The following is a 25,550-nucleotide window of genomic DNA, read 5'->3' on the forward strand; positions in this document are numbered from 1 at the left end:
AACGCAGATGGCGCTACAACCATTTAATAAAAAATATGTACCAAATCCGAAGCGAAGCGAACGCGAGTGTGGAGCGGGCGTCGTAAATCTGAGAAATAGACTCCACGCTCCACTCGCGTTCGCGGCTTCGCGCCGCCCGCCCGCCCTTAACTTTATTTAAAAAAAAAGGAAACCAAATTAAGAACGCGTTCTTACAATTTTATTCCAGAACGCATGATTATCCTAATTTTGTCGACACTGTACATTTCCATTGATAAAAGCGCCATCTATTTCATACGTATAGTAACTAACAAAAATTGTATGAAGATAATACTTGAAATAAGTCAGTTAAGTCAGTATTTGTATGATTATTATCTGAAATACATACCAAATTTAATTAGTACTGGCGTCGGCGGCATACAACTCAATTAATAAGCAAATATGACTGAAACTTCGCAAACAGAAATCCACTACCACTATGATTTTTTTCTATTGTTAGTTTTATCACGATGGCAGCATTGTCACTGTGTAACTTTCGTCGTGGGTGGCTGTGTGATAAATTCGTGAAACGTACTATCACAAATGTGTATTTGCCCTAAAGTTACTTACATGATTTGCTAAAAGCATTTTCAGTGTGATTTCGTAAATATCCACTGCCTATATCATTAGTAATAAGTGAATTTTAATGTGCTTACGTATTAAATAGTGTACAACGTTATTTGAAGAAAATGTTATTGTGTGCTAAGTTTCATAATGGCGGCCCGTCGCGTCCCCCGCGCCTCCATTTCGTTGACAGTCAAATTATGACAATGCCGATACGTAAAGTTTAGAAATGTTGTGTTTTTGTAAATATTTTAGTGAAAGTTACTAGTTTTATAGTTTATAAGGACTCAAAATGAATACGGAGCATCACAATATCAACACGGGTGGCGGCCAGCCCCCAGGAAATTCAGAGGTTCGTAGTTTTTTAGTGCTTGGTCATAGTAGTTTTTTTCGTGTTACTATGTTACTTTTACTTGATTATTCCATAATACAATTAAACGGGTTGAATGTGCTCAACAGCAGCAGCAGCAGACTGCGAATTTGACCCCTACGACGTCCGCTACCGACCTGCGAGTTAACTCTGCGGCAGTAAACGTCGCTTTGTCTAGCGTCGCGAAGTACTGGGTGTTTACAAATCTCTTCCCGGGACCGATACCGCAAGTGTCGGTGTACGGTCTGCCCACGGGTACGAGGATAGAAAATGGGAAACCAGTGCAGGTACTAAACATTACATTATTTACTGTTTCATATGCAATTATCATTTAAATCGTCATTTGTTACTGTTGTCACTTGATAGTTTGGCTATAAATTTATTACTGAATAATTAGAAGGTTTTATATGCACTGCATCATGCTTGGTATCTTATGGCAGTTGTATGCAGCACATTTTTATAACTATATGGTTAGATATAATTTATCAAGATAGGGGCTAGATAATTGCACTAATAGTGCTAGCGATGCGCCAAAAAAACGCTGCAAATGGTGTTAAAGCTATGAAAAACGAACGGCACGATTGATCTTTAGTCCATATAAGTCAATTTGACCCGAAGCGCCAAAAAAAAGATCTTTTTAATAAGGAAAAAAAAAATTTGTTCAGAAACCTATTGTGTGTCGTATTAAATGAACGGGCATTCTGAGCCGGTTCTAAAAATATATTAATTTAACCCTTAAATGCATAATGATGTATATATGCATCGTATATTTGATGGTCCGTGGCTCAATATGCAGCTATCCAAAATCACATTTATTACTTTTATACAGCATGACACATCTATTTCAATTTATTAAAAAGTTATACAAAAAATCATGCATTTAAGGGTTAAAACACCTGACTAAAATGTCAAAAACAAGACAACAATTATTTGTATGGTTATGGTTTTAATGCGGTCTTTTATTAAATACATAAAAGTTCGTATTGTATGTACATCTAGCTTAGATATTATTTTAAGAGGGATAAATTAAAAACTTTATTTTGTCTCAAAAACAAAACCTTCACTCAGTTACGTTTGTTGGGCACAAAAGAGACCAGAATTTTTGACCCATATGTTAAAAGCACTATCAACTGGTTTTATACAATTTAAATTATTTCAGGACCTTGGTCAAGCCCATGCAAGCATACTCAATGGAGACCCCAACATTATACTTGGACATCCGGGGCAGACCCAAGTTACTGTCTCGGCTGCGCAACAGTTACCACAGATCATTGCTACTCAGACACAAACACACGGTAATTATTATCAATACTATTTGTTGCAGTCTACTAACTACCTTTACTACTGTTATATTACTGTATCCTTATCACGACTGCCTTAGCAGTGTCAAACTGACATATTCGCTAATGTCTGCGTAATATATACTTTCTATAATCTAATAAGCTAACCTAATAATCTCATTGTAATTTTTAATTTTATTGGACACAACAACTGGCAAAGATTTCTTATATTATTCCAATCTGCATTGGGCTAGTTTACGCACAAGGTTTAGGATAACCTTCTGGAGCAATTAGGAAATTGCATTATGTCATCCTAATAAGTATCTTTTTGTGCACTTTCACTTTCTATGCACACATGTTGATTGATACCTTGTGGCTCATATGAGACAAATATAAAATAAAATGCATTTATTTCAGACAAATAAGTGCCGATAGTTTGGTAGTAACAAGAAAATACTTAAATGACTATATTAGTACCTAAAGTTAAGTAAAGTTAGGACCAGTGCCTCATTAGGCCACTGTCCCACCTCCCCGCTACTACGCTCAGGTTCATATAAAGATATTTTTTTTATAACACTGTAATTTTCTGCATGTTTATTTCTAGATGCCCTGGTCCATGCTCAGCAACAAGAGCTATCCCAGCAGCAGGCAACTGGTCAGGTCACAACTAATTCGGGTCAAACCCACCAGCAGGTACCCAATAACCGGGTCGAGTTTGTACACCATAACATTGATATGGTAAATCACGTGGTAACACACTCACTTTATTTGCGGGAATGCTCATACATGGCTGTTGTGTAGTTTGGTTAATGGAGCTTATTGTGTACATAAGAGATAGGGGTGATGACTCAGGTTATTCGTAAAATTTTAGGGGTTATTTCCACGAATTATTAGTGGCTTTCCATCACACACAGTAGGGTTCTTATGCTTCATGTGCAATAAGGACCTTTCTATCAGAATTTATGTTGGAATTTCAGAAAAAAAAGACATTATTGCACTTGAAGCATGATGCATGACTTGAAACATGAAGGACCCTTCAGTGATGGAAAGCCACATTTTGTCCAGACCTTAGGGTGCAAATGCTAATACCATGAGGCAATCGAAAGTGATATGATGTACCCTCTGGGATCTAAAAGATATTTATTTCAACAAAATGTTACTGTAAACTTTTACATAGATTTATTACAGAATAGATCTTTTATGGCCATACCATTGAATGTATTTTTTTTAAATAAATAAAAAATTATTCTATATTAATTTACGATTACTGTCACATATATGTTTTACTTTTTGTTCTCGCTATGGTGAACAGATGACCAGTAATGAAAACTGGGGCTGTACAGGCTCTCGAAGATGGTTTAAACAAATTATTTGATTTCATCATCTCTATTGCATGTTGGATTAAAAAAATGTTAGCATTGTCTGTTTCATTGGTTAAGGAAATTTAAGTGTAGATTAATTTATCAAATCCCGTATTATCTGTCACTTTACTAGTAATCATTGATCAGGAAACTAATTTAAGTTTTGCCAAAGCATGACTGACTTGTTATATTCGCATGTATTGAATTTTAAAGTTTGACCTTCTAATGTAATTTTACTTGTTAATTTCTGTACTATTGATACTGATTGTGATTACGGACATTAACATACGTGTTCACTATTGTTTCATTTGTGGGACACAATATAGGCTATTGAAAAAAAAGTATCTTCTTGGTAGACTTGACTTTTTAAATAATTATTGGGAATTTATTTCATTTGCACGCAACCCCAACAATGTAGCAAATCGGCTATAATTTTCTAGGTCGCGCTTATGATAACACTAAAATGTTTTTTTAGGGGCATCACTCACAGCAACACATATTGCAGCAACAGTTAATGGCGGCGACAAGGCCAGAACACTCCAACCAGCAGGTATTATAATATTTCATAAATCACGTGTGTCAGTTGTCAGTTACACATATAGTCTGGCCAACCATCCATTTCACTAGTGAAGCAGTAGGAAAAAATCATCCAGTTGGAGTGATGTGTAAAATAAAGATATCTAGTGACATATTAAAAACGGGTCACTCACGTGTTTTAAGTCGAAAACGCTCGACATGTTTCACTCCGTACCGAGGAGCGTCATCAGGAGCTTGCGTCGACGGTGACGGACCGGCGCAGACTGCGGGCCGCAGCCCTCCGCGCCCGATGACTCGGCGCGGGCGCCGGTGGCGGCAGGGGGGCGAGAAACTACCCTCGTTTACGGCATTATTGTCAAATCCACCGACGTAGTACCCAAAACAGTTTTCCAGCTCGGAGGCACTGACCAACCACAATCACGGTTAAAATTCGGATGACGACCAATTTCGATAGCCTCCCGTACTTTTCGCTGAATCACAAACTTTTCTTTCGCCAGCACAGTTACCTTATCGAAACGTATATAGTGAGTCGAATCCGAATCCAATACGTGTTCCGTCACCGCAGAACCCCGGCTATCCTGATGACGCTCCTCGGTACGGAGTGAAACATGTCGAGCGTTTTCGACTTAAAACACGTGAGTGACCCGTTTTTAATATATTTAATATGTCTATGTCTCACGGAAGTTTTGTTATATCTAGTGACATGGTTGGTTGGCTTAATTATGTATATCTTGTTACTAGCTTTTGCCCGTCTGCGTAGAATTAGCTATCCCACCCATCTTTTCACTCCCAAAAGGGATGACTAATTAGTCAGAAATGCATAAAGATTTTCTTTATTTGCAATAAAATGTCATCCTTTTTTAGGAAATTATTTTCTTTTATTTTTTAATCTTGTTTCTTTACTTCAACTTCTCCTGTGTCTCCAACTTCTCTAACTTCTTCAACTTCTCCATCTTCTCAAATATATCCTTTCCCACAACTTAAACTATCTCCACACCAAAGTTCATCTTTTCACCCCCTTAAGGGGTGCGTTCTGGGATAAAAAATATCCTATGTCCATCCCTGGGACTCAAATTATCTGCCTTAGTCTGTGTGGAATTAGTACCAGCAGTTAGAGTAAGTATAGCGCCTGGATAAAATCTAATGGCAATAATTTTGAACATAATATGCTTAATTACTTACACCAACAGGCAATTCATTAATTTTCTCATTTCCTTTCCCGGGACTCAAACTATCTCTATTCATAATTAAAACTAAATCCGTTTAGCGGTTTAAGCGTGAAGAGGTAACAGAAAGTCAGACAGGCACACTTTCGCATTTATAATATTAGTATGGATTTCAACTAAATTGGTTCAGTGGTTTAAGTGTGAAGAGGTAACAGACAGACAGACACACTTTCGCATTTATAATATTAGTATGGATATGCACATTGTAAACAAATGTTTGTGTTCACGCTGCTTAATATCCACAAATGCCAGGTCAGCGAGGTAAGTCACTCACTATTTAATTACTCTATACAATTGGGGATATTACTGCAATGTTCTGCCACCAGAGTGCAGCACTAACCTTTTTAGTAAACCATAGAGTAAGTTATACATACTGTACCTTTAACAGGTTTTTGGCAAGTTTTCAGAGATAATAAAATATGACATTGATGATGCATCAAGGCGGTTTGTTTACAGAGTACCTACCGGGAAACGCGAATCCGAAATTTTGCTATCTTCCTCTTTGTCGCTCGAATATACAAGAGTGACAGAGATGTTAAATAATGAAATTTCGATTTTCTTGTTTCGCGATAGACCCTCAGATTGTGGCAGTGGCGCCCCCTGGAAACTCTGCTCGCGTAATATTCCCTATTGTTTGGTTTTAAAGCTTAAAGTGCACATCATAATATTTACCGTACTGTCGCGTAATAAATAGCAAATAACGACTAGGGGCTCTAAGTATTGTACAGTATATTATATTTCTACTATTTCTAGTGTAAGTTTTGTATGTTAATTATTTTCCACTTAAATTGGTAATCACACACACAGTCACACACGTCTTTGTAATAGAAATACTTATCTACATATGTGGTATTTTATATAAAAAGGGACCTTATTGTCGATGGCGCTTACGCCATTATTAACGATTCTCCGATATAAATACAATGCCGCGCGACGCTGTGCGGCATAAGGTCCCTTGTCATAGAAAATGCCCCATATACCTACTAAAAGAAAATATACTTGATTAAGATACATGTGTGCTTTTACGAAATTGAATTAAGCCCGTCACAGACGCAGCGATAATATATATTAATATACCATAAGATACCGAAATATATCTTAAAAGTATACCTAAGCACCACACACGACAACGATACCAAAATATATAGGTATCGCTCTCTGTCTATCACGTACATTGTGAGAGAGACGAAGTTTACAAAAATATATCGTAAGATACAGAGTTATGTTATCGTAAGATGCCTTGCTATAAGATATCTTTTGGTATATTATCGCTATGACGGCCTTTATAAGTGACGAGTAGTCTTTTTTAAATTTTACTTAATAATAATTACTCTATGATTTATATAAATTGTAGTTTCATAAATTATATTAGGACCTAAAACTTAAAACCTACTTTTATTAGATCCAGCTAACAGTGAGTGAAGACGGCATCGTCACCGTGGTCGACCCGGGCGGAGGCAAGCTGGTGGACAAGGAGGAGCTGCATGAAGCTATCAAGATGCCGTCAGACCAGCACACACTCACTGTGCACCAGCTGCAGCAGATTGTGGGGCAACAGGTAGGCAACTAGCAACTAACAGTGAGTGAAGACATCGTCACCGTGGTAGACCCGGGCGGAGGCAAGCTAGTGGACCAGGAGGAGCTGCATGAAGCTATCAAGATGCCGTCAGACCAGCACACACTCACTGTGCACCAGCTGCAGCAGATTGTGGGGCAACAGTTAGGCAACTAGCAACTAACAGTGAGTGAAGACATCGTCACCGTGGTAGACCCGGGCGGAGGCAAGCTAGTGGACCAGGAGGAGCTGCATGAAGCTGTCAAGATGCCGTCAGACCAGCACACACTCACTGTGCACCAGCTGCAGCAGATTGTGGGGCAACAGGTAGGCAACTAGCAACTAACAGTAAGAGAAGACATCGTCATCGTGGTAGACCCTGGCGGAGGCAAGCTGGTGGACAAGTTGAAGCTGCATGAAGCTATCAAGATGCCGTCAGACCAGCACACACTCACTGTGCACCAGCTGCAGCAGATTGTGGGGCAACAGGTAGGCAACTAGCAAATAAGAGTGAGTGAAGACATCGTCGCTGTGGTAGACCCGGGTGGAGGCAAGCTAGTTTACACGGTTTATCGCCTGACCACCTAGGGCACCTAGCGCATAGTGAAAGTTAATGGGGCATTGACGACGTGTAAAAATGTCATTATTTGGCACTTGCTGTTGTTGAAGTGAAGTTTGTTCGCGACACTCCATCGATTCACCCGATCGAGATCCTACTGAAGCTTCAAGCAATCTGACTCCTGCTCGATGCTCATCACCAGCTTGAGGTCGTCAGCGTATAGCAAGCATTTTCATTCTGGAGGGTCTCTTACAAGGTCATTCACCATTATTAAGAACAGCAGAGGTCCCAGACTTACTCCGGATCGAGTATGGTAGGGAGATGAGATATAGGGTCCATATATAGGGTAGAGTGAATCGAATGACCGTACGAAGTAAATGACTAGGTAACTGATAAATGTATTAAATAAAATAAATAAAATAAAAATAAAAAAGCCTTTTATTTCCAATTTACAATTGTTTTACATTAGAAGTTTTAGCATATTGGTTAGTAAGTTTCTTATAGTTAGTAGTTAGTGTTAGGTTTATGTATTCTATTTACTATCTATCTATTTATTTAATTTGGACCCCTCTTTGGGTGTAGGCCTCCTCCAATTCTCTCCATTTCTGCCTGTCTTCCGCTTTGTTTAGCCAGTCTTTCCCTGCAATTTCTTTTATATCGTCCAGCCATCGTTTATATGGCTTTCCTACTTTCCTTTTGCCACTTGGGCCTTTCCATTTCGTTGCCAATATTGTCCATCTATGGTCTTTGTACCGTGCGATGTGTCCTGCCCACCGCCATTTTGATTTGAGGGCTTGAGTTAGTGCGTCTTGTAACTTTGTTTTTTCTCTTATAGATGTACTCTTTATTTTTTGTATCTTTTTTATGTTGAGCATGCTCCTCTCCATGGCTCTTTGGGTGGTTCTTATCTTTCTCTTTATTTTATCTGTAAAAGTCCATGTTTGGCACCCATAGAGCAGGCTCGGTAGAAGGCATGTATCTGCCACTATCTTTTTTAGGTTTAAGCTGTATTTGCCTTTTAGGATTTCTTGCAGTGACCAGAATTTCCTCCAGGTTATGTTGGCTCTCCTTTCTACCTCTTCTTCGTTATTTGTTGTTGTAAAGGACAGTTGCTTTCCTAGATATATATATATTGGTCTACATAGTCTATGTTGTTGCCATTGATATTTATTTGTATTTGTTTGCTGTTTGTCATTATTTTGGTTTTATTTGTGTTCATTTGTAAGCCTGCTTTGGTGCTTTCTTCGTCTAGTTGGTTTATAAGCACTCTTAGTTCTGTTGCAGTTTCAGCTACTATGACTATGTCGTCTGCAAATCTCAAATGGTTTATTAACTCAAATAAATGTATTAGCAAAATGTAATTAAGTATGTCTAGCATTAGCATAGTAGCAAGTGTAATTGGTGTAATTACACTTGCTACTATGCTATGCTAAACCGTTCTTGTCATAAATAATAGCAAATAAAAAAAAAGTAACAGATCAATCTATATCATAGTTTAATGAATATTAATCAGGTCCTACAATTAGTTAAATTGTTTATATCATTTGAAAAGCAACTTGTTAAAAAAATGTCTTAAGTCCAGGGGCGTAGCTAGAGGATATGGCGCCCGGGGCAGTCACCAAATTTGCGCCCCCTGACGACTGACAAAAGTTTCCCTGCTGCCTTTTGCCCATTTTGCCCCCTCCCCCTCCCTAGCTACGCCACTGCTTAAGTCGCAGTGGAATTGACCTAAACTAATTTCCAGGTGTTAGAGAACGTAGTCCGCATCGAGCAAGCTACCGGCGAGCCGGCGAACATTCTCGTGACACAGAACCCGGACGGCACCACGTCCATAGAAGCCAGCGCCGCGGACCCCCTGTCCATAGTCAAAGACGAAAAGGCCGGCTCCAAGATAGAAACGGCCCACTTCGCGCTGCCTGCTGAGATAAAGGACCTTAAGAGCATTGATTTGAAGGTGAGTTTTGTAATAACATATTGTAGTCATAGGTAGTCGAGGACGAGAAGGGCAGGTTTTGCAGGAAAGTTTCGTAGTGAAACCTGTTGCAAGCTACCGGCGAGCCGGCCAACATTCTCGTAACACAGAACCCGGACGGCACCACGTCCATAGAAGCCAGCGCCGCGGACCCCCTGTCCATAGTCAAAGACGAAAAGGGCCGATCGGTCGCGCTGCCTGCTGGGATAAAGGACCTTAAGAGTATGGGTTTAAAGGTGAGCTTTTAGTGTTTACGCGAAGTCGTGCGAACTCAAGGGCGAAAAGAGCAGCTCTTAAAATAAATATTTATAATGAGGAAAGCGCCACGGACCATCCATATTTAAAGAGGAAAAGGCGGGTCCAAGATAGAAACTGTCTACTTCGCACTGCGCGTTAAAATAATGGACCTAAAGTGCATGGACTGAAAGTTTATCTTTAAACAAATGATCCTGGCTGTAATATTATTGTGCTTACAAATATTGTCATTCAAAGTTAGCAACTACAAAATAAAATAAAAATGTTTTTATCAGACCATGGCAGCGATCCATATTTTGTTAGTATCAATTCACCCTTAACACCTAGTAACCTTACTGCTTGACTATAAAACTTTATACATATAATTTTTTCCCGTAGAGCGTGGGAGCGATGGGTATGGAAGGAGCCGTAGTGAAGATATCCGCGGGAGCGGCGGACCACGACATGCACGCCATGTACAAAGTCAACGTCGAAGATCTCTCGCAGCTGCTCGCTTACCACGAGGTCTTTGGCAAACTTAACGCGGACGGACAGCCCCAAGCCAAAGTAAGAAGTTTTATTTTGGATTTTTGATTAGAGTGAAAGGCCATTCACACTACGAGAAATCAAACTCACGATATTGTTGCACACTAGAGACGTCAACTCTTGGGATTCGTTGTCAAGCGGACCCCAGGCTCCCATGAACCGTGACAAAAAGCCGGGATAACGCGAGGAAGAAGAAGACTAGAGACGTTGCACATTACACTCATTACACTAGATGCATTTATTTGATCAATTCATTGTGAAAACGCCTGAGCCTTCTCTTTATCTAATGTCGCATCGCCGGTTTCACCATTCCTACATGGTAATATTTTTGATAAATTGGCCACATCGAAACCTGACCTTGATAGTACGAGTATTCGCGTATTCAAACCTCATGCGCTTCATTACGCAGGAAGGTTTTGTTCTATATATTATGCAATTCGGCATTGACATGGGTTTAAATCATATATGCGGCTAACCTGTATACCTAGTCGGCTCATAAGTTCTGTCATATACATAGTATCAAATAAAATCAAAAGTTTAAGTTTATTCCGTATAATTTGTACAGCGTTTGAAAGCTTATAAACTAGAGAATCTAAATGTATAACATTTATTCAAAATGACCGCCATAATTATCTACACAGGCTTGAAGTCTTCGTGGCCAGTCGTCAATGGATTCACGCACCACTTTCATGTCGATATTGGCCACTGCCGTAGCAAGAGATTTTTTCAGCGAGTCTAGATTTGCATGAGGTTTTGAGCACACCTTTTCCTCTAAATACTGCCATATTTTATAGTCTAAAGGATTAAGATCTGGGCTAGAGGAGGGCCAATCTTCATGCCGTATAAAGTCGATTTTATTGGAGGCGAGCCAGGCTTGTGTAGACTTTGCCTTATGGGCTGGAGCAGAGTCCTGCTGGAAAACCCAATGCTGGTTTAGAAACATCGTATGGGATAGTGGTTTCACAATATTAGTCAACACCGTGTCTTGGTACACTTTGGCACTAGTTTTAACTCCTTTCTCACAAAAATGCATACTAGTGACGCCCGCATAAGAAACTCCCAGCCAAACCATCACAGATGAAGGGTGATGACCTCTTTGAATACGGGGAATGCTATTAGACGCTTCTTTACTATTGCGAGCGTACACTCTATCATTTTGTTTATTACAGTTTTCTTCTATGTCAAAAATTTTCTCGTCCGAAAACAGTATACAACGGTGCTTATTTTTAGCGTACTTTTTCAATAAAGCTTTAGATCTTTTAAGCCTTAAAGCTTTAAGCCGACCATTGAGAAGATGGCCAGTTTTTCGTTTATAAGCACGAAGTCTCAGGTCTTGATTAAGCACTCTTTTCACCGTGTTTTTGCTCAAACCCATCTGGAGGGCCATAACTTTTTGTTTCCTAGCGGGATTTCTGGCAATGCGTGCCCTAATTGCTTGTACAACCGCTGGAGTCCTAGCTGTACGCGGACGACCGCTTCTTTTCTTGTCATTTAAACTAGAGACCTCACTGTATCTTTCTATGGTACGATACACAAATCTTAAGGAATTTTAAATTTTCAAGTAGCTTAAAAATTTTAGTCGGCGAGTGACCACAACGATATAGTGCAATTATTGCGGTACGGCTATCTTTAAGCGTCCACTCCATGTTGAAGAAAACAGAAAATTGCAAAATTATACTACTCAAATATTTAATAAAGATTCGAAATTCAAATGCAGAACGGTTTTTGTTTTAGGAGTTCCAAATTTAAATTTTAAAGGCCAGTGACAGAACTTATGAGCCGACTAGGTACTTGGAACAAACTAAGGTACCTGAGGGTAATAAGACCTACTTAAATTCAAATCGCTTTATAACGTTATTTATTAAATATAGCTTTTATTTAAACCCCACCCAATGTAGCTTCTTGTAAATTTTGACCAATAAATAAATCAAATATCATATTCATGCTTCAGAGTTTTTACTACAATTAAATGGTAAATCTTGTACCAACGTAGCAAAATAAGGCCTGGTAGTTTATTAAGGCCTTACCAATTTTTATGATTTCGAAAGTGTGAAATCGTAAGAAATGATTTAGTAATTAATTACCTTTATTTCGAAAGCACTCTTTGTTTACGTTGTATATTAGGTATTATAATTTCTTTACAAACAATATATTTTAAGCAAAATCTTCCCTTTTAACGGTATAGGTTTTATTGTGTGATGCACATATAGGCCTTATTAACCGAAACTTTTGTAAGACTAATTCATGAAAAGTACTTAAGATATATATTATGTACTGGGTTGCTGTTAGCTTTTAATTGTATCATTTTGTATGTTACTTTAATTTTAAATTCAATATTTTTAGGTAGGCCTTTTTATACTACAAGCCTAATTACCTCCAAGTACTTTAGTCTTTATTTTCTTGTAGGAAGGCTCATTTTCATTTCACCATTTGTTTTAGGTAATAAGTGAAGTGGAAGTAGAAGCGGGAACTAGCGCCGCCCTGTCCGCCGAGGAGAACTCGCCCGGACACCATGCCTGTGATATTTGTGGGAAGATATTCCAGTTCCGATATCAACTCATTGTTCACAGGTAAGTAACCGGAAAGTTCCATCTGTACAGTTAGATGTGGCACCGGTTACCGGTGACCGGTACAAGCAAAGGCAATTCACGCATTTGTTTCGTCTAAAATTCTAAATACTCTCGCTCACCCTCATAACACATTGATACTCCTTAATCGCTTGAGTTTTGCGAACGCAATATCGCGTCAGCTGAAAGGGGTACCTCTAAGTTCCATGGTTGCGATATGGCACACGCGATTCCATACAAAAGTATGAAAATTCTAAAAACCCCGGGGACTTGAAGGATTTTCACATTGTCTATGGCTGGGAATCGAGGGGTCAAGGATCGTTTACGTGATATTCGTCACCCTAGTTCACAATCGTACTAATTACGGCGTAAATTTTGTTGTAATAAGTACCATAGTGCGCAAACAAAAGGTCTATATTACGACCTAATTTTCCCCGTAATTAGTACGATTATGAACTAGAGTGACGAATTATGAATTTCTCGCGTCAATGAATGAAACGACAACGACAAACTGTACCATGTAAAAAAGTTTTAGTCGCTCTCATACGTTTCCTTCGACAGAAATGGTTGAGCATTCTGATCACCAATTTTGGACATCTGAACATAGGACATTTGGTTTTTAGAGGGACGAAATTAATGGTATTTGGTTTTTACAGGCGTTATCATGGCGAAAGAAAACCTTTCACGTGTCAAGTATGTGGATCGGCCTTCGCTAATCCTGTGGAGCTGTCAAGGCATGGGAAATGCCACCTTGGTTAGTATTTTAAATTACCTTAATCTATAAGGCATTTCTAGTTTTGCTGGCTCCCTTGATATTCTTTAAGTCTCAAGATCTTCTTTAGCTACTAGGGAGCCGCTCCTCAAAGTAACCCAAAGTTTACTTATCATTCGAAATATCGCTTCTATCTTTCTTAGAATTCGTATATTCAATGTTCGGAATTATTTAGGTATACGTAATTTATTATTTACAGCCGTCCCTGTTCTAGTTGATCCGTTTTATGACCCCATGATTTGAGCTTTTTGATTAATTATTAAGTTCTTGGTCGTACTCGGCATAGCATCAGTTGGAAACCAACTCCTTACTAGTTTAATTTTAACATAGACGTCGTTACAGCAGGTGACACAGCGGACAGGACCGCCAAGCGGCTGACGCAGGACAAGCCGTACGCGTGCACGACTTGCCATAAAACATTCGCGCGCAAGGAGCACCTAGACAACCACGTCCGCAGCCATACTGGGGAGACGCCGTACAGGTTTGTATTGCCTAGTTAACAATCTAGGGTGACTCAGCGGACAGGAACGGCAAGCGGCTGACGCAGGACAAGCCGTACGCGTGCACGACACTTGCCATATAACGTTCGCGCGCAAGGAGCACCTCCACTGGGGAGACGCCGTAGAGGTTTGTCTTTGATTATACCTTAGGCCAGCCTTTCTCAAAGTGTGCTCCACGGACCCCTAGGGCTCTGTGGGGGCTCCGCGAGAAAAAGCGAAAACAGATCAATAACCAGCTCTTGTATATCTCTGGTCCACAGTTAAATGGTGACGAACGAAATGTTTTTATTTGAGGCTCCATCAAATATTTCGCTTTCCAAAAGGGTTTCGTCACCAAATAAGTTTGAAAACCGCTGCCTTAGGGGATACAGTTCTAGTTCAGATCTAGTGATAGAGCTTTGAGATAAATAAATAAATATTATAAGACATTATTACACAAATTGACTAAGCCACACAGTAAGCTCAGGGTGGTTGTTGTGGGACTTGTGGGTACTTAGATGACGTTAAATAAAATAAATATTTTTAATGCATCAACAAGTTAAATATAAAGGGATTAAGCAGAACAATACGTTGTACATGGTGTTGTTGTTGTGACGCTACTTTAATAATAGTTTTGAGCCTGTGAAAGTAGTCAGGAAATTTGAATTTAACGTTTCGTAGAACGAAATAAATCGTTTTCATACATACAAATTTGAAATGTAAAAATAGAATATAGCAACATTAAAGATGATTTACGGCGGCGTCGTATGAAAGCTCTTTATTCTTACTTCTCTCTGCTGAATATAGTATTTTTTGTATCCAACAGATGTCAATTCTGCGCAAAGACATTCACCCGGAAAGAGCATATGGTGAACCACGTTCGCAAACACACGGGGGAGACTCCGCACCGGTGCGACATATGCAAGAAGAGCTTCACGAGGAAGGAGCACTTTATGAACCACGTCATGTGGCATACAGGTAACATTTACTAACATTTGCTTGTAACTTGTAACAAGCCGAGTCGGAGCGTGACTCGTGTTGATTACAGAAATTCATATGTAGATTGTAGATCATCGCATACGGTGATTTTTCGTTGCGATGCAATGTCTTGTTCCGTCAACTTTTCACTCTTTCTTTCTTTCATTTGCTATCGCACGAAACTGCTATCACCGTCAGTTTATATTTGAATGACACTTAAGTTTGCATGTGTGTGTTAATTTCCAAGTGCCACAGAGTTAAACTTCGGCTTGGTTGTTACAAGAGCTGATAGCTTTGTTTGGTAAAAATTTCAACAATAATGCAAGCATCCTTTGTGTTGGTTGATATAGAAATGGTCAATATTAATATAATTTCAAATTAACCAAATCAATTAACTTGCATATTTAAATTTTGGTTTTGTATTTCTGCATGCATGAATTAGTTTATTTTTCTAGACAACGCTTTTTAAAGTGGTAGAACAGTTCTATTTTATTTAATAACTTGTGTAAACCTACCTATTGTTGGCACCCCTCATTGTGGTCACATTTAGTCACTTGCAGGATATTGTGACCAATATCCTGCAAAAACTAGATGCGTAAAGTTTCTTGGATGCCAATTTGTGGGTGGTTTATTCAAGTAATGACACTGTCAGAAACTACCAAGCCTGCACCGATCGGGCCACGGTGGTGCAGAATTTAGAATATTGAATGATTCAACTATTGACACAATTTGTTCAATGTGAGTTATTGAGGATCTAACACATTACTGTAAGCAAGATTAACATTATGGTCTCCCAAATTTATAGTTCTCTTCGTCTAACGAAAACAAACACCTTTTTAATTATTTTCTATATATTTTTTCCGGGAGACAGATAAGGGTTTCGTTGTAACTAAATATCAAAACATCCTATTATCAATGCATCTAAACCAATGTTACTATAAACGGCTTTGTATCAAAATGCCTAAAACAATCTGAATGTATATGGCATTTCGATCTGCATCTGTTAAAAAAAAACTAGCAATTTAAATTAGTAGACGTTTTGATACAGTCGTTTCGTGTTTAGGTGTAAAAAGAATAGGTTATTTTTATAGTTACGAGAAAACCTTCGCTTTTCGAAGAGAAAAATAAATAGGGAGTGACATAGTTGCATCATTGAATAACATTTTATTTTCTGCCCCACCCCCATAGGTGAAACTCCACACCATTGTCAAATATGCGGCAAGAAGTATACTAGGAAGGAGCACTTAGCAAACCATATGAGATCACATACGAACGATACCCCGTTCCGCTGCGAACTCTGTGGGAAATCTTTCACAAGAAAGGAACACTTCACCAATCACATACTGTGGCATACCGGTCAGTATTGGTTTCCAGTTAACACCCATATCCTATCATTCCGAGTTGAACTCGGTGGCAGGCTTGGTTTTTCTTTTCAAAAGCTGCTCGTTTATGCTATTCCCTATTAACAAAGTAAACCCAATATTAGATGTGTTAATCATTAACTTAGAATAGCTTAGGATCGTTCACTGCGCTCAGGGTTATAAAATAATTCTGTTCGCATACATGACAATTGGAGTAGTTTCAATAAAAGTCGCTACGCATACACAGGTAAGTTTGTCAAGAAAATAACGAGTTAATTGCCAAATACCCTTCTGTACGCTTTCTTATTTTATCGGCTGCTAGTTTACGCAACAACAAAATGCAATACGAGTGTAACTTCCAGGCGAAACCCCCCACCGCTGCGACTTCTGCTCGAAAACGTTCACCCGCAAGGAGCATTTACTGAACCACGTCCGGCAACACACGGGCGAGTCTCCGCACCGCTGCAACTACTGCTCCAAGTCCTTCACGCGCCGGGAGCATCTGGTCAACCACGTGCGCCAGCACACGGGAGAAACGCCCTTCCAGTGCGGGTACTGTCCCAAGGCCTTCACGAGGAAGGATCACCTAGGTGAGCTTGACATAGACCAGCCTTAAGTAAACATGACAACTACTATATTGGCTTGCTACGCGTTCCATATCAACTCAAAAGCAACAGCATCTAAGGTTACAATCCAGAAAGTGCTAACATAAAATTAACTGTTAGATGAAACAATAATTCATAAGTACTTATTTTGTATTTCCAGTAAACCACGTGCGACAGCACACCGGCGAGTCCCCTCACAAGTGCTCGTTCTGCACCAAGTCGTTCACGCGCAAGGAGCACCTCACCAACCACGTGCGGCAGCACACGGGCGAGTCGCCGCACCGCTGCACCTACTGCGCCAAGTCATTCACCAGGAAGGAGCATCTCAACAACCATGTCCGGTGAGAACAGAGTCATTGATTGTCCCCTCATATGTGCTCACACGTCGTTCACAAGGAGCGCCTCGCCAACGGCAGCACACGAGCGAGTCGCCGCACCGCTGCACCCACTACGCAAAGTCCTTCAAACAACCATGTCAGGTGATCAGTAAATTGCATATTTGGAAAGGGGTTATTAAACTCGCCGTCCGTAAGTTGTTATTCAATTCAATTCGATATTATTATTTGGAATAAAAATCCATATTCGATATTGTTAGTAAAAGGCACAGCAAAACTTATAAATCTATGTTAGTGATAAAAATAAATTAATTATGCCTGGTTTCCCCCTTTTTTACGTGGAGTAATTCATTTAGGCGTTCCGCCTAGCCGGGGAACTAGGACGGATATGTCGGACTCGTGGCCAAGGGGCCAAATACCGACTAAACCCTCCACGGTGTGCCCCTCGCAGCAATGGTGGCGGTGACACGGACGCGTGAGCATTCCACCGCGAACACCGCCCGCTGCCGTCAGCCGAGGCTGTCCCCTCCTTGGACCCGAAGGCCCTGGAGCCCACAAAGCCTTTCGAAGGTAGTGTGCAGGGCGACACCACACGCTGGTCCCTCATGACAACCTCCACGCCGGAAGGAGTTGGAAAAACCCCGGGTTCCAACTCCTCGGGTTGCCTTAGCGATTTTTATAGAGGTGGTCATCCTCGTGGCCACCACGCCGGCGCCGGCCAGCAGTGGCAACCCTCCGGCCGTCATCATAGGCCCTCTCCCTAGACAGTTACGAGGACCGCAGTTTTATACAGGACAGCGGCATTCCTGTGCCCTCACGCACCCCGAGGCGCCCGGCCCGAACATATTACATGTATCTAGTATTAGTATGGATTTGGCATGAGTGGTGGGAGGAACTGACAGAACGGGATAGTCTAATGTATCTTTCAGTACGAGTAGTAGAGAAAGTGCATATTGTTTGTCCTTGTCAGTCTCACTTTTTTTTAAATTCCCCATTGTAAATTTAGTATGGTTTATGGTGGGCAACAAATAATCCGACCAATCATTTTGTCGCATTGCGTATATGTTCTGTCCTTCACGGACGCACGCGTATAGCTCATCTATAATGTCCTACCATCTATGATATAATACGAACTTCATCTATGCTTTGCTTGCTTGGCGGTTGAATTATTATTTGATGTCTTGTTTTTTAAAGGTTTTTCCATTCCAAGTGGTAATTTTAAATAACTTATAGACAGAACGCAATGTAATAAGTTCAACAAGCGGTATAGAGAAATAAGGACATTTGTTTTATTTAGTAGTATTATAGGATTTATTTTTATTTTTGAAAGTTTATGTAAAATTCGTCAGTCATAAATAAGAGTATCATATGATCGACAGGGCTCCTGACTCCTGGCTGTCTTTATGTTTATTTTATCCTGTCGCATGAGCCAAAGTAATAAACAATGCTGTGCTACCGACTACTGTGCAGAATTTACATTAATTTTCATATAACCATAGTTCCTAATAGCATGTATTGAAACGCATGAACTTTTCACGGTTTCCAAACCCAAGGTAAGCTAATCTCCGTACCACATACGCATTCGAATCAGGCGTCATTCGTGCCGTTTCCCCCGCTAGTAGCACAGCATTGTACATTCCGATTTGAGCTCGGTCCCCTCCCGTCTAGTCGGGCTATTCCCATTTGTTCCCGCTCCCCGTTTAACGGTAGATGCGAAGTTTACCGGTGAACGTAAAGAGATGACAAATAAGAATAACCCCTCTAGTTTAGTTTTGCTTGTGTTTGAATCGGAATGTACTGCTGTTGCAGACAGCACACGGGGGAAACTCCGCACAAGTGCACGTTCTGCCCGAAGGCGTACTCGCGCAAGGAGCACCTCAACAACCACATCCGCCAGCACACCGGCGACGCGCCGCACTCCTGCTCTTACTGCAACAAGAGCTTCTCCAGGAAGGAGCACCTTGTCAATCATGTCCGGTGCGTATCTCTAATATTACGGGCACCGTTTTTCTATCGCAGCACTGATTGGTCGGGTTCGCGCTGGGCGTGTAGATTTCAATTTTGCTGATGGGTCAGAGAGCATGCTGTCAACTTTTTTCTAAACTCAAAAGGCGACTCAAAACGTTTGCCGCGCAGTGCGAGGACCAAACAAAAAAACTGGCCAAGTTCGTCCTACTTGCGCACGCGCAAAAAACGGCACACGTACACCTAACTCGTTATTTTAAAGTACAATTTTCCTTGAATGAAATTAATTCACTGAAAAAAAAACGGTTGGAAAGAAGTTTCAATTTATAAAAGGAAATCACCTTAAAAACTTACGAGACCAACTAAACTAAATTTTCCAGGCAACACACGGGCGAGACTCCGTTCAAGTGCACGTACTGCTCGAAGTCGTTCTCTCGCAAAGAGCACCTCACGAACCACGTGCACCTGCACACCGGCGAGACGCCGCACAAGTGCCCCTTCTGCACCAAGACCTTCAGCCGCAAGGAGCACCTCACCAACCACGTCAGGTTAGTCAAGTGCTACCACAGTTATTATACTCATAACTGTAGTCTTGCAATAAAGCGAGGCTCAGTAATACGGCCAGATTAGATCCGCTCAATTTAAGTCCACGTAAGTCCATGTTGCTCTACTTGCCGCCAAGGACAGACATGAGTGGCGAAATATCCTCGAAAGCAAATCATTTTCACAGGAAAGTTTCAAACCTCAATAATGAGGAATGTCTCTCTCTACTGCACTCTATATGCAGAAAAGGCAGTTTACGATGTGCATAATTAAAAATAAATATCCAATATAGGCATCTATCTCTGTCTGCAGGATACACACGGGCGAGTCACCTCACCGATGCGATTTCTGTCACAAGACGTTCACGCGGAAGGAACACCTGACCAACCACCTGAAGCAGCACACGGGCGACACGCCGCATTCCTGCAAGGTGTGCTCCAAGGCCTTCACTCGCAAGGAACATCTGGTGGCTCACATGAGGTAACACGTTACAAGTTAATTTACCCCCTGAGTTCCAGCACTTTGAAATGTCCTCCGGGGTTTTGACTTTTTATACATTTTGTCTGATTTCGCGTGTGCGATATCGAACTTAAAGGTAACTTTTCTGCCGATTCGTTTTGTGTCCGAGGAGAGGTTAATATGTAATTGCTAGATGATTTTTATACATTTGAATTTGAGCCTTGAGCTCAGTCACAATAAAGTCGATATTTAGAACACGTCAACCAATGATTATTAAGATAACTAACTCTCCAGTTAAGTGTCTGATCTATAGTTATGTATTTCACTGAATTGATGTACGCCTGGCGATTATGGGACACGATATGGGAAGTTTTGAGCCCACTAAATTGTACACTTTTCCCACGTTGAGTACTATTACCGTTTTTAGTTCCCTCATTACTGTCGTTAGTAAGAGCCGGTACCGCAGTAGTTGACAGTTGGTGTTATATTTGTAGATCACACAGCTGTGGCGAGCGGCCGTTCAGCTGCGGCGAGTGCGGCAAGTCGTTCCCTCTGAAGGGCAACCTGTTGTTCCACGAGCGCTCGCACAACAAGAACGGCAACGGCGCCCGGCCCTTCCGGTGCGACATCTGCTCCAAGGACTTCATGTGCAAAGGTAACGTGAATAGGGATCATGACACATGTTGAATTTTATAACAAAATCTAGTAACATGCAATGTAGCAAATAAGCAATTTATCACAATAATGTAGATATTAAAATAACTATATAGAAATAATACAAAAATACAGGAATTGAAAGTTTCAAAATTTGTTATTTTTTAACTTCCAAAAAGATAAGGGTACCATTCGATTCCTTACATTTTATCCAAAAAAAGGTTGTATGGCAACTATACATATACATAAACGCAACATTTCACTGACAAAAACGCAATTTTCTTGTTTTGTCCATACGTTCAAGGCAAGTATGGGCTCTCAGTGACCTTTACGTCACGTTCACATCGTTTTGTTAGGAGCGTTTTGCGAGTGAAGTACGACTGTCGGACTTTGACTATCATTTCTGACTTTTGTTTTGCTTTTATGCAATGGGTCCCATATAGACATTTGATCCTAAAAATAAACCTAATCGATTGATATCTTTAATGAAAATTTGTCATCTAGACTATTATAATTAGGATCTGCGGCAGGAATTACATTGTTTATAACAGCCGAGTGAAGTCAAAATTCGGTCTTCGCCTTGGCCGTTGGCATTGGACCGGGACGGACATATTATTATTATTTATTTGATACACTAGCAGCTCTTGGAGCTGATGCGTGTATATCGAGGACTTGTATTTTATTTTGCACTTTTCAAAGTTCTAACAAGTAGTAGGGCTAGTCTATTTTTGAAAGTGTTCACTGACGGTGCACTAACAACAGTTTCTGGTAGAGAGTTCCACACATTTACCACACGATTCGGCAAGAAGTGTTTCCTAGGGTTGCTAGCACACGGGGGGCAGGCATATGTAAATGGAGGAGTGATAATGTTTTTTTCTATGATGCAGGTCACTTGTCGTCGCACCGGCGCACGCACGCGGTGGCGGGTGCGGGTGCGGGCGCGGGCGCGGGTGCGGGTGCGGGGGGCGAGGCGGCGGGGGGCGAGCCCGAGCCCGCGCCCGAGTGCGGGGACTGCGGCGTCAAGTGCGAGAAGGACGCGCAGGAGCCCGAGCGGAAACACGACGTCAGGTACACTGCACACACACACACACCACATCACGTGACCACAAGGGCTACATGCTCACTATATGTCCAGCGGTTCAATAAAACACCGTGCCGAGGATAGAGCGCCGGTTGAAGACGAAATGGGCATAGCGTCGTGCTGCTGACAAAACCGCTAGTCCAGCGGTAATCTCGCATGTGAGGCCGACCCTTCAATTCTAATGTTGTTGGGGCAATTCGGTGCGTAAACTATGAGGATTGCATATTAGTGGTAGGTTGTAAAAGCATAATTGCAACCGGCCGCTGCGACCCCAAATGGTATTATTTCTAATATTGAAATATATCTGCCGATTACTATATTAATAATAAATGTAACGTCAAATGCAGTTTGTCGTTATTAAACATGTTTTTATTTCTGTCTTAGACCTACAGCAAATACAAGTCCGGCGGAGAGCGCCGTAGCACAAAACCCCCAACAAGCTAACGCGACTGTGATGCAAATTACCAGCCAAGTAAGTGCTTGACCAATGTAAATCTCCCAAACACGTGTACACACAACATCACATTACTTACCAATAAACATAGAAAATACAAAGTCATCTTTCCAAATATTCCAGATGTGGCCTAATATGAATCCGTTGTTATTGCAGCAAGTCCGAGCGCCGGGCGGCGTGGCGCTGGAGACAGCGACAGCCACGTTCGCGCACCCCGTCACCGTCAACTACTAACTGTCCAACTCTCCCCTCCTCCCCTCCCACCCCACCCCTCCATACTCTACTACTAATTCCACTACTAACTCCACTGCTATCGAGACCCCTGCTGCATGCCTGGGGTGACCGGTCACCCTTCGAAATGCTATCACAAATCTTACGTTGGCGTTCGATAGCGCAAAGAGAAATAGATGTGGCGTTTTGATTGGTTAAACGTCTGCTAAATATACGACCAATACCGATTTTAAATACGGCCGAGCTTAGCACCGATTTCAAACTGATCGAAACTGCCGAACGGCTTGTATTAAACATAAATGTGAGTCAGGTCTAGACAATTTCCTAAATTGTATTTTCTTTGCCCCAGCGATTGGATGTAATCTTCTTGCCAGACGACGTAGCGCTTTTATTCGGTTTACATAGGGGTCATAAAAAATTTAATCTGCAGTTCACTTTCGGCAAACTGAATATCAAGACAGTGATAAAATGCCCAGTAGAAAGCGAGTTAACTTCATACTCCACTACATACAGTACAACTCATAAACCAGAAACTAGTAAATAGTAAGGATAACGAATCTCCGTACAAAGTTTATCCAATTTATTTTTTATTGAGAAGTACAGATCACCATACAAGAACATTACTTGTATGGTGATTAGCTTTAATTTCTACTTGCGTCATAATGCTCGATTTTCTGACACTAAACTTCTTGAGCTGTTTTAGAAATTGTCTCTATGTGCTGCAGATAAATATTTTACTGACAAATTGTGTGATCTTGTATTCTTTGGTACCGGATTTAACTATTGTTAATTATCTTCTCAGTTCCTTTTCTCTTTTATTATAATAGATGGTGAAATCTTGGTGATAGATACTTATGTAAATAAATTTGTATTCAATTTTATCAGCCATATCGTAAGTTGCTAGTCTGTGACGTCAGTATCTTACCTGTTTTCCTAATATACAATACTAATTAAACATGCCCGTTGTTACTCGTGTATAACGGATTAATGTTATAGTTATGGAAATAGCGGTTACCAGGTTAATTTTACAATTTTCTGTAAATACTAGTTTAGAAGCATTATGTTACAGATGGAACTTGATGTTATAGTTCTAATGCGCGGATCATCACAGAACGTTTTACATTCCTTGCCAGAAAATTGAATTTTACAAAGTTTTATCTGTTTTAGTAAAGATTAAAAGGGCAGTCGGAACTTATTGAGTATATATTACGTACGCAAATGCGGTGAAACGTTGGGTGTAATGTAATATTGTAATGTAAATAGGGACCACAGAGAAGCGAGAATGAAGCTTCAAGACTCGCAGTTTCCCAGAAGTAACAGCTGTATAAATCTCAGTTCTGATTGAGTGAAGTTTTACAAAAATTTTAACTATTTTTGCCACATACCGTCTTTTATGATCAAGCTTATAGATATGATTATATTTTGCCATGATTGTACAATACAAGTGTGATAAAATTGATGTTTTTTTTAATTCGATAAAATTCTATAGCTATATGAAATGGTGGTGTATCGCTTAGCCATTGTCGGCGTGAAGTGGTGTTGTAATCACTTCTGTGATCACGTACCGGCTTGCAAACACAATACAGCTTATTTAAATGTACATAGTCTAGTTGTAAATGAAAAGGTGTACCCTCTAGGTATATTAAGATTTATTTTTAAATTATGTTAACACTGGCTGGAAAATTATTAAACATATGACAATGAAACGATTGAAAATCGTTATTAGTTAATGAAATTTCGTTTTAAGACGCGAAGAATCATTGGGATAAATTATATCAGAGCCAAACAAAATGGTAACTTATCTTCAATGGTGCCACGCTAATTTATATTTATAGGAAAACTAAATCCCTAAACACAATAGTAAGTACTAAATTATGTTCAGTAATTTGATATGAATGAGATTAAAAAATCAAACAAATGCGCTTGTTTTCTTATTCTGTTCAATACCTTCCTCAATTCATTAATAGTACATTGTGATACAAGTACATTGGTCATTACACCCGAGGCGATATTGTGCGCGCGAGCTGTAAGCGAGCGCCTAATAAGAAATCCGATGTGTGTAATGACCAATGCACACGCGTTTCATACGACGTTTTTTAACACACTTGCGAGGGAAAAAGGAAACTTTCATATTAATCAAATTTTAATTGTTAACCCTTAAATACATGATTTTTTATTTTTGGCTGGAAAAAATGTTTTTAAAGAAAACTTGAGCTTTTTTCTGTTGAATCTGTGAGCTGTCCAATGCTTTGTATACATTTGGCAACAATATGCATTTAAGGGTTAAAACTGTTAGTGTCGGTTGCACCAAACCGTCAGTCAGCGTTTTACCGTTCGCTAAATTTTATTGTATGGAAAGTTTGATAGTTCTCTGCTGCTTGACGTTTATCAGTCTGTTAATTGTGGTTGGTGCAACTGACCCTTAGTGTGTAGTCTTGCATCTGTCATATTGCCTGCCGCCCCTCTCGCCTTCCGCTGGCGGGCCGGCAGGCGGACAGCGGGGCGCGGGCGCTGGCTAGTCTACTAATTTAACGCATTCACTGCCAGGGGGCGTGGCCTAGGAACAAACTTGTATGACGGTGAACGCACATGTGCGTTAGGGGCAGTGAATGTGTTAAGACGGCTCCGTTTCCATACATATTATTAGCAATCAGTTACCTTCTTAAGTCGGTCGGATTATCATTCGTTACCTAACAAAAGTTCTATTATAATGAAAAAGCACGCGTGTTTAATATCTAGGATTATGAGCTTAAAAGCGGTTCAATAACTTGCATGTTACGAGCAAGTGTGTTGAAAATTCATTATCAACATAACATTAGAATGATGACTTGTTGTTAGGTAACC

At 40.4% G+C, this 25,550-nt stretch overlaps 1 protein-coding gene across 7 annotated transcripts; it reads left to right on the forward strand.

Annotated features, from left to right (window-relative positions):
* Positions 1-496: 496 nt before the first annotated feature.
* Positions 497-24,624, forward strand: LOC134744381 (zinc finger protein 84-like). 7 transcript variants are annotated; one of them, XM_063678165.1, is made up of 22 exons: positions 497-934; positions 1,042-1,239; positions 2,112-2,247; positions 2,837-2,970; positions 4,069-4,143; positions 6,759-6,914; positions 9,215-9,424; positions 10,076-10,243; positions 12,662-12,792; positions 13,446-13,543; positions 13,892-14,042; positions 14,867-15,018; positions 16,207-16,374; positions 16,742-16,969; positions 17,145-17,325; positions 19,129-19,296; positions 19,665-19,832; positions 20,140-20,307; positions 20,781-20,941; positions 21,828-22,008; positions 22,406-22,493; positions 22,632-24,624. In XM_063678165.1, exons 1-22 carry the CDS (start codon positions 875-877, stop codon positions 22,707-22,709), a joined length of 3,258 nt encoding a protein of 1,085 aa, XP_063534235.1. In that variant the 5' UTR covers positions 497-874; the 3' UTR covers positions 22,710-24,624. The 7 variants fall into 7 exon arrangements, with proteins under 7 accessions (XP_063534235.1, XP_063534237.1, XP_063534238.1 ...); XM_063678167.1 differs by having other exon boundaries at positions 13,904-14,042; XM_063678168.1 differs by having other exon boundaries at positions 13,907-14,042.
* Positions 24,625-25,550: the final 926 nt, after the last annotated feature.

Source organism: Cydia strobilella, chromosome 9, assembly GCF_947568885.1.
Source record: "Cydia strobilella chromosome 9, ilCydStro3.1, whole genome shotgun sequence".
Classification (NCBI taxonomy): Eukaryota; Metazoa; Arthropoda; class Insecta; order Lepidoptera; family Tortricidae; genus Cydia; species Cydia strobilella.

What these genes read in the sequence shown, in the direction of transcription:
- LOC134744381 (XM_063678165.1), top strand. Translation starts at nt 875, where the DNA reads ATGAATACGGAGCATCACAATATCAACACGGGTGGCGGCCAGCCCCCA. An exon ending in CATCTCAACAACCATGTCCG is followed by an intron (nt 17,326 to 19,128) that starts GTGAGAACAGAG and finishes CTGCTGTTGCAG; the next exon opens with ACAGCACACGGGGGAAACTC. An exon ending in CACCTCACCAACCACGTCAG is followed by an intron (nt 19,833 to 20,139) that starts GTTAGTCAAGTG and finishes CTCTGTCTGCAG; the next exon opens with GATACACACGGGCGAGTCAC.